Source organism: Balaenoptera musculus, chromosome 1 (assembly GCF_009873245.2).
Source record: "Balaenoptera musculus isolate JJ_BM4_2016_0621 chromosome 1, mBalMus1.pri.v3, whole genome shotgun sequence".
Lineage (NCBI taxonomy): Eukaryota > Metazoa > Chordata > Mammalia > Artiodactyla > Balaenopteridae > Balaenoptera > Balaenoptera musculus.
The window spans coordinates 31,446,551-31,462,307 of record NC_045785.1 but is presented as its reverse complement, the minus strand read 5'-3'; the positions used below and the strand labels follow the sequence as shown (position 1 = coordinate 31,462,307).

At 39.9% G+C, this 15,757-nt stretch overlaps 2 protein-coding genes across 2 annotated transcripts; both read left to right on the top strand.

Annotated features, from left to right (window-relative positions):
- The first annotated feature begins 3,572 nt into the window (after nucleotides 1–3,572).
- Nucleotides 3,573–5,960, top strand: GJA9 (gap junction protein alpha 9). Its single transcript, XM_036849648.1, has one exon. The coding sequence runs from the start codon at nucleotides 4,416–4,418 to the stop codon at nucleotides 5,958–5,960; it is 1,545 nt and encodes a 514-aa protein (XP_036705543.1). The 5' UTR covers nucleotides 3,573–4,415.
- Nucleotides 5,961–7,113: 1,153 nt separating this feature from the next.
- On the top strand, nucleotides 7,114–14,078 carry LOC118893989 (MYC binding protein). Its single transcript, XM_036849667.1, has 5 exons — nucleotides 7,114–7,311; nucleotides 7,506–7,578; nucleotides 11,170–11,218; nucleotides 11,459–11,588; nucleotides 12,854–14,078. Exons 1-5 carry the CDS (start codon nucleotides 7,228–7,230, stop codon nucleotides 12,896–12,898), a joined length of 381 nt encoding a protein of 126 aa, XP_036705562.1. The 5' UTR covers nucleotides 7,114–7,227; the 3' UTR covers nucleotides 12,899–14,078.
- Nucleotides 14,079–15,757: the final 1,679 nt, after the last annotated feature.

Genomic DNA, 15,757 nt, shown 5'->3' with positions numbered 1-15,757 from the left:
ATATTCTCCTAGACCTTTTTCGACTCAGGATGAGCAGAAAGGGAAACGGCTTTCAGTTGATGGCTGACTCACTCATTGCATTGAACTGCACTGAAGCTGCTCTGTACCCACCAAGGGATAAACTCAGAGAACAAGTTGAAGACGACTTTGGTATAACTTCTCAAAGCAGGATTTGCTTCTCAGATTTACCTAAACTAAGAAAGGTTTGGGTTAATCTCGCTGTTTTAGCTATTTAAATGTACATAGGAAATGAAGGTTTTTAACAAGATAAATGAGATCATACTTACATGTATTGTTCTGTAACTTGTTTTATAATATGACTTAGGGATCTTTCTGTTAGTTCCTAGAGATCTTTATTCTCTGAATTGTTAATGATAAAGATGCACTATAGTTGATTTAACCATTCCTCTATTGAACACTTAAGTTGTGCTGATTTTGTATTATTACCAACAGTGCTATGTGAACATCCTAGTATGTGCAGTGTGTCTTTGAGAATGAATGAATGAATGGATATTTCAAGCATCCAGAAGCAGAAATGCTATGTTTATTTTGATAGATTTAAACTACCTTTTTGTTTTTTGGCCGTGCCTCATGGCTTGTGGGATCTTAGTTCCCCGACCAAGGATTGAACACGGGCCATGGCAGTGAAAGCTCCAAGTCCTAACCACTGGACCACCAGGGAATTCCCTAAATTACCTTTTTAAAAAATAATTAATTAATTAATTAATTTTTGGCTCAGTTCGGTCTTTGTTGCTGGGGCTTTCTCTAGTTGTGGCGAGTGGGGACTACTCTTCATTGCGGTGTGCGGGATTCTCACTGCGGTGGCTTCTCTTGTCGCGGAGCATGGGCTCTAGGCGTGCGGGCTTCAGTAGTTGTGGCACGCGGGCTCAGTAGTTGTGGCTCGCGGGCTCAGTAGTTGTGGCTCGCAGGCTCTAGAGCGCAGGCTCAGTAGTTGTGGTGCACGGGCTTAGTTGCTCTGCGGCACGTGGCATCTTCCCGGACCAGGGCTGGAACCCGTGTTCTCTGCATTGGTAGGCGGATTCTTAACCACTGCGCCACCAGGGAAGACTCTGAATTACCTTTTAAACAGCTGTATCCATTTATATTCTTACTGATAGCATATGAGAGTAACAGGTTCCTCATACTTTTGCCAAAAGCAGGTATTATAAATCTTGAAAAAATTTACATTTTGATAGTTAAAAAATAATACTTTATTTTAATTGGTATTTCTCTGACTACTAATGAAGCTTAGTGTTTTTTAAGTTTACTAATAATTTATAATTTATATATTACACATAATATATAATTTATATAATACATAATATACAAATATGAATATATATATATATTTTCCTGATGAAAGGGTTGCATTTAATTTGAAAATTAGCTATAGTTGGCAAAGAAGCCCAGGGAAGAAATATTTATCTGCCATCGCCAACCCACTAGGTCACTAGCTCTGAAGAGAGATCTTTAATGACCTAAAGTGCAATGTAATTGTTAATAATAGAAAACTAGACAGAGAAACAGGATTCATCTAACTATGAAATCGGACATGACCCATTGATTATTAAGACTGATGACTAAGAAGTTATTATCTAGTTAGATTATTTTGGTACTAGAAACATCGTTCACATTACCAAAAACAGTGATGTCTTTCTGGGTTCCCCGGGGCGTAAAGTTACCATTAAAAAAGCACACAAACATCTGGTGTTTTAAATGTGACATCTCTGAATTATAGAGGAGCCATTTATTCAGCTTAATTTGGGGCTCATAATTTTAGTCTCCTAAACTGTGCTGTAGTATTAGAAATGTTGGAAATATTCTTTATGTGTGCTGCCCAATAAGGTAGCCACTAGGTACATGTAGCTATTTACATTTAATTAAAATTAAATAAAATTAAAAACTCAGTGCCTCTGTTACACAAGCCACGTTGCAAGTGCTCAATAGCTATGTGTTTCTAGTGGCCATCTTATTGGACAGTGCAGAAGGAGTCTATTCCAACATTGCTGCAAAAAGTTCCACCGGATTTAAAAAAAAAAGTTCCATTGGGTAGCACTGTTTTAGAAGCAGGAATGAAGACAGGGAGATGGATTTTAGCTGATGCCTGACTCACTCACTGCACTGAACCAAACTGAATCTGCTCTACATCTGCAAAGGGACACATTCAGAGATTAAGCTGAAGATGGCTGTGGTATAACTTTTAAGCATGATCTGCTTCAGATTTACCTAAACTGAGAAAGGTCTGTGTTAATCTCTCTGTCTTAGCTAATTAAGAGTCATTTGAAATTTTTTCTTTTCTTTTGAACTCTATAGTACTGTATCTGTGTATATTAGTATTTGTGTCATTTGCTATGAAAGCTTTAGGACCTAAGATTTGAAGCTAAATAATAGTACTTCTTCTTTCAGGAAATACCATGCACTTGTCCTTTAAGGAAAAAAAAAAACTTTAATTTCTTTTGGTGATTTTAACAGTAAAGTGCTCATGGTAAAAGAAAAAATTAAAATATATATAATTATAAAAAATTAAGTCAGTTGTAATCACACTACCCAGAGATAATCACAGTTAATATTTTGATGAATATCCTAGGCTTTATTGGATGCATCTCTACATATAAATAAACTTACAATAATGGGGCCATATTATTCTATATTTTATAATGTGAATGTTACTGAAACGATATATCAATGTCTTTTTATATTAGTATATATTTATTATTTCTATTGGTTGCATAGTACCACACTGTGGATGTACTATTATTTATATGTACAAAACAGTCTTTCTTGTATTGATAATTATTTTGGATATTTTCAAGTTATGATTATTATAAACAACAAGAATAATATCTTTGCTTCACTTTAAAATGCTTTGGATTGTTGGGTCAAAGAGTATAGTACTATTAACATAATAAAGTCAAATAGAAATTTTCTCTATCTCAGGAATACAACACAATTTTAGAAGTTTGATGCTTCTGCAAGTCTTTTGAACTATATAAAGCTTTCAAAAAGGAACTAAAGACTCTAGAACCTGTTATTTAAAAAGTCAAAACTTTCACTATTTGACATACCTAATTTAAATAACTAAACTTGTAAGAGAAAAGAGATGATTTCTTAATATCTCTTTCATGAAAATTTCAAGTGTGCTTAGAGAGGAAAAATAACAGTTTAGTAAAACAGTTACGAGCTGACTTTAGAGCCACAGTGATTGAGTTTGAATACCAGTTCTAGCTGTGTGATCTTGGGTAATTTAAGGTGTGCCTCAGTTTCCTGGTCTGTAAAATGGGGGAACAACATACCTACCTCATAGGATTTTTGTGATGAACATATCTTGTAGCTATAATATCCCAGTATGTTGTTTGATTGTGTAACATTTCCCTTTCTATAAGGGATATAGGACATACATTTATATGTTAAATGAAAGTGAATGAAAACATTCACTCTTTTTTTCTTTCCTTTGGGATATATTTTCTCTTAGATATCCTAGGGTATCAACTCTAATATGGAACCTACTGGCTCATAATCCAAGCATCTATATTATAACTCGCCCCACTGCTCCCTCCACAAAGCAAGCTACATGTCTTAAAAAGGTCAAATACTGTTATAATGAAAATTTCTATAATACTACCACCATACCAATGATCAATTTATTTCAAGCAATATCTAATAACAACCTGGTAGTACAAAATAGTTGAGAATTTTTGGAAAATTTTCACAGCAAAGTTAGTAATAATTTCATAAATATTCATAAATATATTACTGAAATGATTTCTGAAAATGCTCAAAAACTGCCAGAAAGAAACTAGAATTTAGACATTTAAATGTGGATTAAAAAAACTAATCTACATTCTTATAGCGAGAGCCAGATTGTTTCTTTTGGTTTCTTTAAATGCTGTATCTTACTGGATTATGAAATGAAACATGCCTTTTCCTTTGTGCATAAATGAGATTTTAAAATCATTGACTTTGGTTATAGTTTTTATATAAAATAATCTTAATAGGTTTGTAAGATCAAGTCAGTAGTTTTAGGAACCTCTCCAAAAGTTCTCAGTTAAAAAAAATAAAACAACAAACTTCAGCTGAGTAAGAAGACTCTTTTCTTACAGGAATTCCTATAATTCTGTTCTTCATAGGAGGGAATATATACACCCCTCCTCCAGGTATCTTTTTTTTTCTCATTGCATTGTAAGGTCTAAACATAAATGATTTTATATTCCTGACATCTTAAACATATTCTTGGTAACAGATTATTACAACTTTCTAGGGAAAAAAGTAGAGCAACCAGCATGCTGAATGAGTGACGCTTTGTTCATATTTTGGCCATAGGTTTGCCTTAAGAAATAGCACACCCTTCAGAATGGAAGAATTTATCTGCCTCCTATTTGATGGGGTTCAGAGCTAAGATGGCTGACTAAATAAACATGGGGGACTGGAATTTCCTTGGAGGCTTTCTGGAGGAAGTTCACGTCCACTCCACCATGATTGGAAAGATGTGGCTCACCGTCCTGTTCATATTTCGAATGCTTGTTCTGGGTGTAGCTGCTGAAGATGTCTGGAATGATGAGCAGTCTGACTTCATCTGTAATACAGAACAACCCGGCTGCAGAAATGTATGCTATGATCAGGCCTTTCCTATCTCCCTCATTAGATACTGGGTTTTGCAGGTGATATTTGTGTCTTCACCATCCCTGGTCTACATGGGCCATGCTTTGTACCAACTGAGAGTTCTGGAGAAGGAGAGGCAGATGAAGAAAGCTCAACTGAGGGGTGAACTGGAGGAGGCAGAGCTTGAAATGCCCGGGGATCGGAGGAGATTGGAGCAAGAACTGCGTCAGCTTGAGCAAAGGAAACTAAATAAAGCTCCACTCAGAGGAACCTTGCTTTGCACTTATGTGATACACATTTTCACTCGCTCTGTGGTTGAAGTTGGGTTCATGATTGGACAGTATCTTTTATATGGATTTCATTTAGACCCTCTATTTAAATGCCACGGCCACCCGTGTCCAAATATAATTGATTGTTTTGTCTCAAGACCCACAGAAAAGACAATATTCCTATTATTTATGCAATCCATTGCTACTGTTTCACTTTTCTTAAATGTTCTAGAAATATTCCATCTAGGTTTTAAAAAGATTAAAAGAGGGCTTTGGGGACAATATAAATTGAAGGATGAACATAATGAATTTTGTACCACCAAGTCAAAACAAAACCTTGCCAAATATCAAAACACATCTGCAAATTCACTGAAACGATTCTCTTTTGCACCTGATTACAGTCTGTTAGTGGAAAAGCAAACACACACAGCAGCGTATCCTGGTTTAAATCCACCTGCATTTCAGACAGATCCTGATAATCACAGTGGAAATGATGACAAAGGCATTTTGGATGAACAGGAAACGCTACTTTCTGAGATGTGCATGCTTAGTACTACCTGTGGTCATCTTCAAAACATCAACTCAAGTAATAAAGAAGACACTCACAAAATATCTGGAAAAGAAGTTAATGGTAACCAGTTGAGGGGAAAAAGAGAAACTGATGGCAAAGACAGCAAAAGGAACCACTACTCTAAAGGTCACTGTTCTATTCCAGGTGATGATATAGATCTGAACAACCACACGGGGCAGTCATCCCAAACAGCTTTCTCTCTGCCAGCTAACTACACCTGGAAACCGAAATGGCTTCGTGCTGCCTGGGGTCCCTCTGCAGAAAATGAAAACCAGGCATTACCTCCTAAAGGTAACCTCAAGGGCCAGCTCAGAGAGAGCACAATCAGAACCCTTCCTCCTTCACAGGGAGACTTCCATCCACTTGACATTCCAGACACTCCTGATTCTTTGGGAGGGTTGTCCTTTGAATCCGAGTTGGTCAGAACCTGCAGTAACCCTACTGCTTGTCCTCCAAATCATTTAGTGTCGCTGACAAACAATCTCATTGGTAGGCGGGCTCCCACAGACCTTCAGATCTGAACAGCTGTTGGCTTTTAGACATTCTGTGTATTACATTATCAAAGAAGTAGCTTAATGATGGTCGAGCACAGAAAAAACAGATAGGGCAGCTCTACAGACCAGCTGTTCAGATAGACAACTGCAAACCCATCTAAAGAAGGGAAAACGGCTCTAATTCTGAATTGGGAAGGAGTAGTTTCAAGTTCAAAGACATAGTTACCAAGTCAGTACTACTTTTCTACAGGCTCCCTTCAGAATAACACTAATTTTGGGAAAATCACATGTCAGAATCGAAGCTAAATGGAACCAGGTTTTTCCTTGAAGGGAGCACAGCCTTCAGAGATTGTTCTTAATCTATGTAATTCCCTCTTTTGGTTATTAATCTTTTACTTCTGGACACTGATTAAACTTTGCCCCTGGGACTTAACGCAGTTTCTTTATAGACTGCAACCTGATCTGTCTTGAAGATAATCATAATGTTGCTATCTAGGTAAATAAAATCCTAAAAAGATTGGTCGCTTTCTTTCACCAGTTTATAGTTAGCATCGTGATTTAGTGCCAGGATCGGAGTCTTGGCTCTACTACTCACTGGTTATCTATCCTTGACAGTTTACTAACAGTACGTACCTTACAGGGACGGTGTGAGAATTAAAATAAGAAACATATGTGTTTAATGCACTGCCAGGCACACAGTAAGCGCTCAAAAGTGCTAGCTATTATTAGCACATTACTGCTCACCCTCCGGAGGCCCACACCAAGTTGGCCACAAAACAAGGAGACTCCAAATATAAGAGCTGGAGCCCAAACAGACGATCCTAAGCAGTCCTCCAGCCATTGGAAATCCAAGGGTTGCCCTCGTTAGTGCGCCCTTTTTCAAGATGGGAATCGACAAGCCAGCACACACACGCTGCCAGAGCTTCTGAGGTCCTAGTTGAGACAGGTCCGCCCACTCTCGGTGTCAAGAGACCCCAGTCTCCGGAATGAGTTCTAGTGCTCCAGGGCTCAGTAGGCCCCGCCCCCTGGCGCCACGCCCATCTTTGGCCCCACCTGGACACTTGTCCGGAGTTACCAAAACCCAGCCTCCTACTAAGTAACCGAATCTCTGCGAGAACCGGAAGAGGAAGGAGAAGTGCTGCTTTGCTAGACAGAGGGGCGGGCGTACGCAGCCTCCTTTGGCTGAGCTCACTGTGGGGCATTCAGAGCGTCCTGGTCGCCATGAAAACGGGCCGCACCCCGGCGGTCCCGGCCCGTGGTTCGCAAGTGCGCAGGCGCACGCGCCCTTCCGCGCATGAGCAGTGCTGCTCCGAGCCCGCCCGCCACGGTCTCCGGCGCCAGCTACGCCGCTGCCGCTGTCACTATGGCCCATTACAAAGTGAGGGGGGCGCGGCGTGGCTGGGGGCGTGCGGGCGGTAGCCAGCCGCTGGTCGGCTCGGGTGGGTGTGGGGGCGCGCGCGCAGATCTGGGGGGCTTGAGGTGGCGAGGCGGAGGCGGCGTTGCCGGACTCCCAGCGCCTTCTTCCTGCTCCGGCTCCCGGGCTTCGGCCACTGACCCGCCGTGTCTCCTCAGGCCGCCGACTCGAAGCGCGAGCAGTTCCGGAGGTACTTGGAGAAGTCGGGGGTGCTGGACACGCTGACCAAGGGTGAGCATGGGCCAGGAGAGGGTTCCTCGTGACCTCGTCGTGCTCCTCGGCGCTGCGCCCCAGACGGGCCGTGGCGTGGGGCAGGAGGGGAACAGGTGGGACCCGTCCCGGGTCCAGCGAGGTGGGCCTCGGGGTTCAGCGGGGACCGGCTCACGCCTGGCTGCCGGCCGCCGCCGGGGTCAGGTAGCCTCGCTCTCGCCGCAGGGAGTGAAACTCCTGCAGGTGTTGCGAAGTTCCTCCAACTTCCGTTGCTTTGCCTTGAGCAGCCGCAGTGAGCATGTTTGCTAAAGACCTTGAGAGCCCAACTCCTCCCTCCTGACACTTTTTTCGGAGCCCTCAAAATCCTGTACAGAAACATTTTCCTTCGAACAAAGGGCAAGTGGGGAAATGACCAGGTTTGAAAGCGGGCTATAAAGTAGCTAAGTGAACCTAATCCCTGAAGTAGCGGTTTGGCTGTGGCTTTTCAACCGAACCCCGTTTCGTAGTCTATATCAATTCCTACTTTGTGCAGATTTCACAGTTAAAGTAGAATCACAGTTTAAAGAGCTTGAGGGCACATCAAAACGGTTATATTGTTTTCACTTTTAAAAATGGAAGCTGTTACACTGTATCTCTTACTCTGGGGTTTAAGATCTAAGTAGATGAATAAGGTGCTTGAAACTGGGGGGTTCCAAGAAGTAGTGTGGGTACTGCTTATTTCATTAGCTAAGCAGTAAGGCGAATGCCTGTTAGGTATCACTCAACTCACTGGCTGGAACTTTCAAGGGTGCAGAACAGAGGAGTTGGCAGGGATGATGATCTGGGTCCACATAAGAAGTACAGTAAGTATCTGGGAAATAATTTGGAAACCGCTCTTTGGCCAGAAGCAAAAGTTAGGAGAAAATTCTGGGAGAATAACAACTCTGGGTCTTAGCAGAATGCAGGGCTTTTAATTCCCAAGCATGGGCTGGTAATTTTGAGTTGCTACCTTAGGTTCAGGTACCAGTTTCCTATCTCTTTGCAAATAAGTTTCAGTAAACATTTAAGGGACTACGTGAAAGCACTTGTGCTGTCATCTGGGGAGGTATCACAGACTCTTGGAATTTCATCGACCTCCTCCACCTCAAAAAACTCCACAAGCGCACTTCTTTCATTTATTTAACCATTTTATTCAGGTGTCTTTTCTAGGCACCGGGATACAACAGTGGGGGAAAACAAAAGTCCCTGCTCTAAATGAACTTATATCCTAGTTGGGGGAGACAGATAAACCATAGTGTCAACCAGTGGTAAGTGTTATGAAAAAAACATAGCGAAGTAAGGGGATAAGGAGGATGGGTGTGCCATTTTATATAGGGTGGTGAGGCAAGGCCTCTCTTAAGAACATTTGAGCAGAGAGCTGAATGAAGTGTAATGTTGAGTTTCAGGAAGTGTAAGGAGGCCAGAGTGGCTGGATGGAGTGAATGAAACATACACTGTTAAGGACAGAGAAGTGACGATAGTGGGAGGTAAATGAAGATATTCAGCCTTGTGGCCATACATGGATTTTCCTTCATGAGAGACTGGAAACCACTAGAGGCTTCTTTTCCCTTACTGACATCTACTGGTATTCCCCCTCAACTTTCCCAGATTTCCAGTCTCCTAAGTAACATCAGACAACAGAGTATCTACTGATATGATCTATTTAAAGTTTGATTTTGTGTACTTTACACAGATTTAACTTATAATTTTTATCCAGCTTATTTCCACATTAAAACGCTAACATTAAAACGCTATAGGGATGGCTAAAGATAAAGATAAGTCATTTGGAAGAAGAGGCATTTTAGTTATTTTGAGCACTGTATCAACCTCTAAAAATCCCGGCTGCTAAGGCAAAAAGGGAAACACTGGGTGTAGATTTCTTATCTGTTTAAAAGGAAGTATATTTCATCTATAGAAAAGCACAGGAAACTTGACATTTACATTATGTTCTGTAATTATCAACCTTGTAACTACCACTGACAGAAATTTAGAAGCTAAAAGAAAGGGTAGGGGAAGAAGGGAAGAAAGGGTAAGAGTATTCATGTCTTATAAAGTTAGAATTTGGTAGAGATCAGTGGAAATTAATGGAAGAAGAAACAAGCTTGAGTACATAGTTTCAAGAAAAAGGTAGTAAGTAGAGGAATTAAAGTGTACTGTAACACTGAAAGAAGAGGCAAGGAGAGGAGAGGGTAGTGATGTGTAAATATGCCAATTTCTCAAAAAAAAGTACGTTTAGAAGAGTATCAGAACTTAACGTAAGTTGTTAGTATTAGTTGCCCATTTGATTTTTTTAATACTGTCTATATTTGAAGGGTTATTACAACTCTAAAAAAATAAAAGGGAAGCATGTAAGTTGGTTTATGAGGTGTCCTTAAACTGGGGTCTAGATATGCACATTTTTTTGTGTGTAGATACAGTTTTTTGTCTTTGATCAGAGTTTTCAAGGAGTTCCGTGCACAAAAAAATTAACCACTGGTTTAGAGAGATTTTTACTTGAGTCGTATATCCTAGAAGGAATGTGTTCAATAATAAGATGGAAAAGGTAGTGCTGACATGAACTATTGGATATGAAACCACTAAAGTATATATTTTAATATGGATTTGAGCATGTTGATTACTGGTAAAGTTTTTGGTTGGTGGTTGTTTAGCATGTTGTGTGTGAAACTTCATTCTTGAAGAACATTTTGAATTCAGAGCTTCTTCCTTCCAACAGTTAACCATACCCCGGTTGATTCTCTACAGAGTTTATCTCAAACGTATCTACCTTGTTTTCATCCCTCTATCACTCTAGTGCAGGTCACTCTCTCCCTTTTTTTTTTTTTGGCTGCGCCACGAGGCACGTGGGATCTTAGTTCCCCGACCAGGGATTGAGCCCGTGCCTCCTGCAGTGGAAGCGCAGAGTCCTAACCACTGGACCGCCAGGGAATTCCCAGGTCACCCTCTTTAAACTGGATTACCATATCAGCCTCTTAATTGCTCTTCCTGCCCTTAAACCCTTGTCCCACGTGTCAGTCTTCCACACAGGAGTCAAGAGTGATCCTGTCACTCCCCTGCTTATAACTGTTTAATTACATGCCATTTTGTTCTTAGGACCAAGGCCCGACTGAACTTGCAGGATCCTCTAGTCTCCTCCCTAACCACCTTTCCAGCTTCCTTTCCTGGCCCCCTTTTCACAACTCCATCTAGACACACTTGAATTTTCAGTTCCTCAATATGTTGTTCTTTTGCCCCTGGCCTTCCCTTTTTATCTGAAACCATTGCCTAGGTCTCAGGTCTTATTTCTCTTTCTTGGGGACGCCTTCCCTGGTGCCCTGGGCTGAGTTAGGTGTTCTTCCAATGTGCTCCTATAACCCATTACCCTATATTGCTGCTTGATAGTCTTTTTTTGTCTAGTTCCTTGTTTATCTTTTGCACTAGACTGTAAATTCATTGAGAGCAGCAACCTTGTCTGTCTTGCTCACCGTGGTATGGACAGTCCTAGCAATGTGCGTGGTGTATAATAGACACTCAATATTTACTGGGGTATGGAATATAATTTCAGCCATTTTAATTTAAGACTTTAATTGTTGTTTGTTTCTGCTTTTTGATTTGCAGTTTTGGTAGCCTTATATGAAGAACCAGAGAAACCTAATAGTGCTTTGGAGTATCCTTTTCATTTTTCAAGTCAGAAAAAGGCCTTTATTTTTTTGAACTCGTATTTTTTCACATAGATATTAACCTTTAAAATACTTTTGATTATTGAAAAAATTACTTTGAGTATTTGGATTTTGATCTCTGGGTAAATATTTGTGGTAGGGTGGGGTAACTCTCATCAGAGAATTATTTCAGAAGGCTATTTCATTAGTTTCATTGAGCTCAAGTAAATTCTTAACTTTTATATTAGTTTTTTAAAGCATCACTTAGGAGCTGCTACCCCAGAAAATCCAGAAATAGAGCTGCTTCGCCTAGAATTGGCAGAAATGAAAGAGAAATATGAAGCTATTGTAGAAGAAAATAAAAAACTGAAAACAAAGGTAAAATTTTTGAAAGAATTCATATTAAAAATAATGTCACCTTTAATGATTATATGACCAAAACCTCACTAAAATGGACAGTAGGGGAGGGAGGCGGGTGAATATCAATCTCAGTTAACTGCAAGGCCAAGCTGATGCCCTGTCTAGAAAACCACGAGCAGACTGTAAATAGGATGAGCAAAGTGTGGTCAAGAAGAGGTTCTTGGGAACCTTCATCAACAAAAAGGTGAAAATATTGGTTAATGATTAGTGGCTTATAAGTAAATGGAGATTTCTTAGAGTCTTAGGTAGTTGACTTAATAGGTCAATACAGGGCCACTGCTTTGCTAATGGAATCCCTTAGATTGTGCAGTGCACAATCTGCGTAGTCACATGGTGGCCCTGTAATGTGTTAACTCTGTAAACTTGTTTGCACTTAACCTTGCTACATTTGCTTGCCCTTAATTTTGTCTAGTGCTGAAGTTTTTTCTTTGTTTAAGCTCCCGTGAGAATTTTCATAAAGTTCAAACTAGTCAGCTCTTAAGTCTTTGAGGTTTTACCACATCTGAATCACATAATGCATTTCACTTGACTCTAGGCATTTCTCATGATGTGTTTTATCTTCTCAGCTTTGTGAGATAAGTGACACAGGTGCACAGACCATTTTGTAGGTGAGGAAACTAATGCACAGTGAAGTCTAATTAGCTTCTCAAATCTGACAGCTAACTGGAACAACTCAAATCTTAGCGCAGTGTTGCAGCAGACCCCAGCTCGGCATAACAGAAAATTCAGTGTCTGAAATTATCTGAGATCCCACAGTGCGTAGATGCCACACAACTTTTTGGCACCTTTTAAGTCAAAAGCGTTAGCTGCTCCTCATTGACTGGCTAGATTAATATATGTCACATAATTCTTTTTTTCTGCTTTTTAGGAGAAAGTTCAGTAAACTTACGGTGGAGAGGAAGAAAGTACCTTACTATAAGCCACAACATCTTTGGGAGGATATAGATTATTGCATATCAAGTATTTGTGTAGTGCAGTCATGAATGGGAATTAAGTTTTAGTTTCCCAGTAATTTTAAAGGTTTATTTAAAAAGAACTTTCACTAGGTTTGATTATATTAAATATTAAAATCACTGAGTGGTTTAGAAAGCATAGGATTTTAATATAAACTTACTGATTCAGTAATTAAATTGAATATAATAGTTAACACATTTTGTTACTATTAAGTTTTTTACCCAATTTAGAATCAAATTCACCTAAACTCCTCTGTCTTTGCCCCATAGCTTGCTCAGTATGAACCACCTCAGGAGGAGAAGCGTGCTGAATAGGATTCTTCTCAGTTGAAAAGACACTGAAAAATGGTTTTGTATGACTTGAATAGTTTGTATAGTATATAATCTTTTCCGAACAGATGCTATAGCACTCTTTTAATATGTTAAATTCACCTATCACACTTTAACTGTTATAAACACATATACTTAGAATCACCAATAAAAACTCAATATAACTTTCTTTGGGTCTTAAAAGCAGGAGAATCAAAAGGGAATCCTGAAAAAAAATCTAAACACAGCCATCTAATTCATTACCTTAAAAGACATTCTGTTTATTAGTCTGACTAGGAATGATGGTACTGGTTGTATTTTAGCCGAGGAAGTTTAGCATGGAGCTATTCCTTGGTTTAGTTCAGGATATGAACACAGGTACAGTCATTCTTTAAAATGAAGATGACAGTGTTGTTTATATTCTCTGTAGGCAGCTGGAGAGATCTGTGTGACATAAGATACTGTTGCATGGGGTCTCATGAATCTTCTGCTCTTGTTTATATAATGCGGAACAAATGACTCTTCTTTGCCACCACTTTGCCTTAGATAACTGTGTGTGTGCCAGTGTGAACTCTGACACCACGTTCCCTTCTATGCAATCATGCCCTATCTGATAATGTTGCCTTGCTTTCCTGTGTGCTTCCGTGGGTCCCAGTTGCACATTGGCCTTTCTGTGTTGTTTTTCAACTTGCTATAATAGCAGTTATCCTGATTGTAATTTATATAACTTTAAAGAGAATCACACTGTTCCCCTGCCTTACTTGTTGCTTAGCTGAACACAGAACAGAGGCAATATAAAATTCTGGGTTCACGCACAAGCTGGGACAAGAAGGGGAATGAGCCATATATCGTGGAAAATTATAGTTTGCGGGTATAATTATATAGTGCTTTTTTCCCCTCAAAGTATTTTTCTAGCCTTGAATTCATTTTATCTTCATTATCCCTGTGAAGTAGGTAGGCAAGTATGAGGGGAGGTGGGGTGCTGAATTTTTAGGCCAAAGACTGATATGAATACAAATTATTTACTAATTGTAGAACCTTGGGCACATCAGTTAATTGCTCGGAGATTCACTTTCCTCATCTGTTAAATGGGAATAATATCTGTGCTGCCTACCTCACAGGCTTGTTGTGAGGGTCAAATGGAATGTATGTGAAAGATCTGTAAATGGTAAAGCACTATATTCTTGTTTGTTAGTCCTTTTTCCTTTCTTGGAAGACCTACAGTCAGATGTTTTGTGTTACTGATCACTTATTTTCCTTATTGATTGACTAGCATTATTAAGAAGTAGTCCTATTTCATGTATTCTGTCCCTCTTGTTAGAGAAATATCTTTATTTTTTGGTGAAAACACACAGAAAACAAAATCCAATGAAAGCTGGCTTAACTAGCAAAAGCCTCAGCACCTGCTGGAAACTGTGACCAAGCCAATCATAAGGGCATTTTAATCAGTCATGTTGGCAGGAATGTGGCAATGGTCTGTGCCTCTTCTAGTCACAAGTTTGTTTTTGGAGGGGAGTCGGATACAGTTGGAAGAACATTCACTTGAATTGGGTTATGTTTTACCCGTTCGAGCGCCTCCTACATGGACAGCAGTGGGCTGAGTGCTAGGTGTTACAAAGGTGAACGACTTGAAGTTAGCTATCAGCCACGTGTATAACCAACTACAGCGTGGGACAGGATGTGCTAAGAACCACAAGTAATAATAAAACATGGCCCCATGGGGGTTTTGGAAGACAGGGAGACTCGGCTTCCGTAAGCAATTGGTATGACAGTCCCTCTGTGGACAGGCAAGTAGAAATTTTTTCTGGCAGCCAACCCTCATTTGCTTTTTTCCCAGTGGGACTGGTATTAATATTTATGTAAGTCAGATGACTGTCTCTTGTACCATCCTTTTGAACAGAATGGCAACCTGTGGGTTGGATAATCAGACCTTTTGGGGGAACTGACCTGCTTAAACTGCTGTATCAGTCAGTGCTATGAATTCAGGGTCAGCCTGGCCTCTGGAGGTCCTCTTGAACATTTCTATCAAGGATCTGGATGAAGACAGTATGCAAGAAGATGCTCAATGGAGTAAAAAAGGATCCGATCCGTTTAGTTCCTGTTTGTTTCAGCTGCCTTACCTATAAAATGTAGATTTCGTTATCTTGCCTACCTCACAAGGTATTGTAAGGATCAAATTAAACATAATGGATGTAAAAGTACCTTGCAAATTGTAAAGGACTACATATGGCTCAGATGGTAGTAATGCTAATTCTCTAAGTGCCACAAAGTTGGAAGGGCTGGTTGGTAGACTATATTGAAATGAGCTTGAAAATGATCAACAATTTGAAGTACCTAAACTTCACAGCCTAAGCCAAAAAGTTGAAATGTCAAGTCTTACATTTAGGTTAAAAAAAGTAGCTATACAAGTTTAGGCACTAGGATTGCTGACAAAGTACTAGTTCCAGTGACTATCAGTGTGAACCACTTATACTTCATGGATATTAAAAAAAAAAATTCCATTCTGGAAAGCATTAATATTGTCCAGGTGCTAAAAAGTCACTCTGAAGGCTGTATTGGTCAGTACTGCATTGTAGGTGTCAGACATTTGATGGATGTTGACAAGCTCAGTTGCATATAAAGGAGAGTGCATTTGAAACTATAAGGCTGTGTTGTCCATTACGGTAGCCACTAGCCACTAGCCACATCTGGCAATTAAAATTAACCAAAATTAAAAATTCAGTTCCTCAGTCACACTAGCAACAATTGAGCAGTGTAGATGTAGAACATTTCTATCATCAGAGGAAGTGCTATTGGACGTTACTGTAGAAGGAATGGCTGAAGGAACTGAGTATGTTTAATGTGGAACAAAGAAGACAGTGGGTA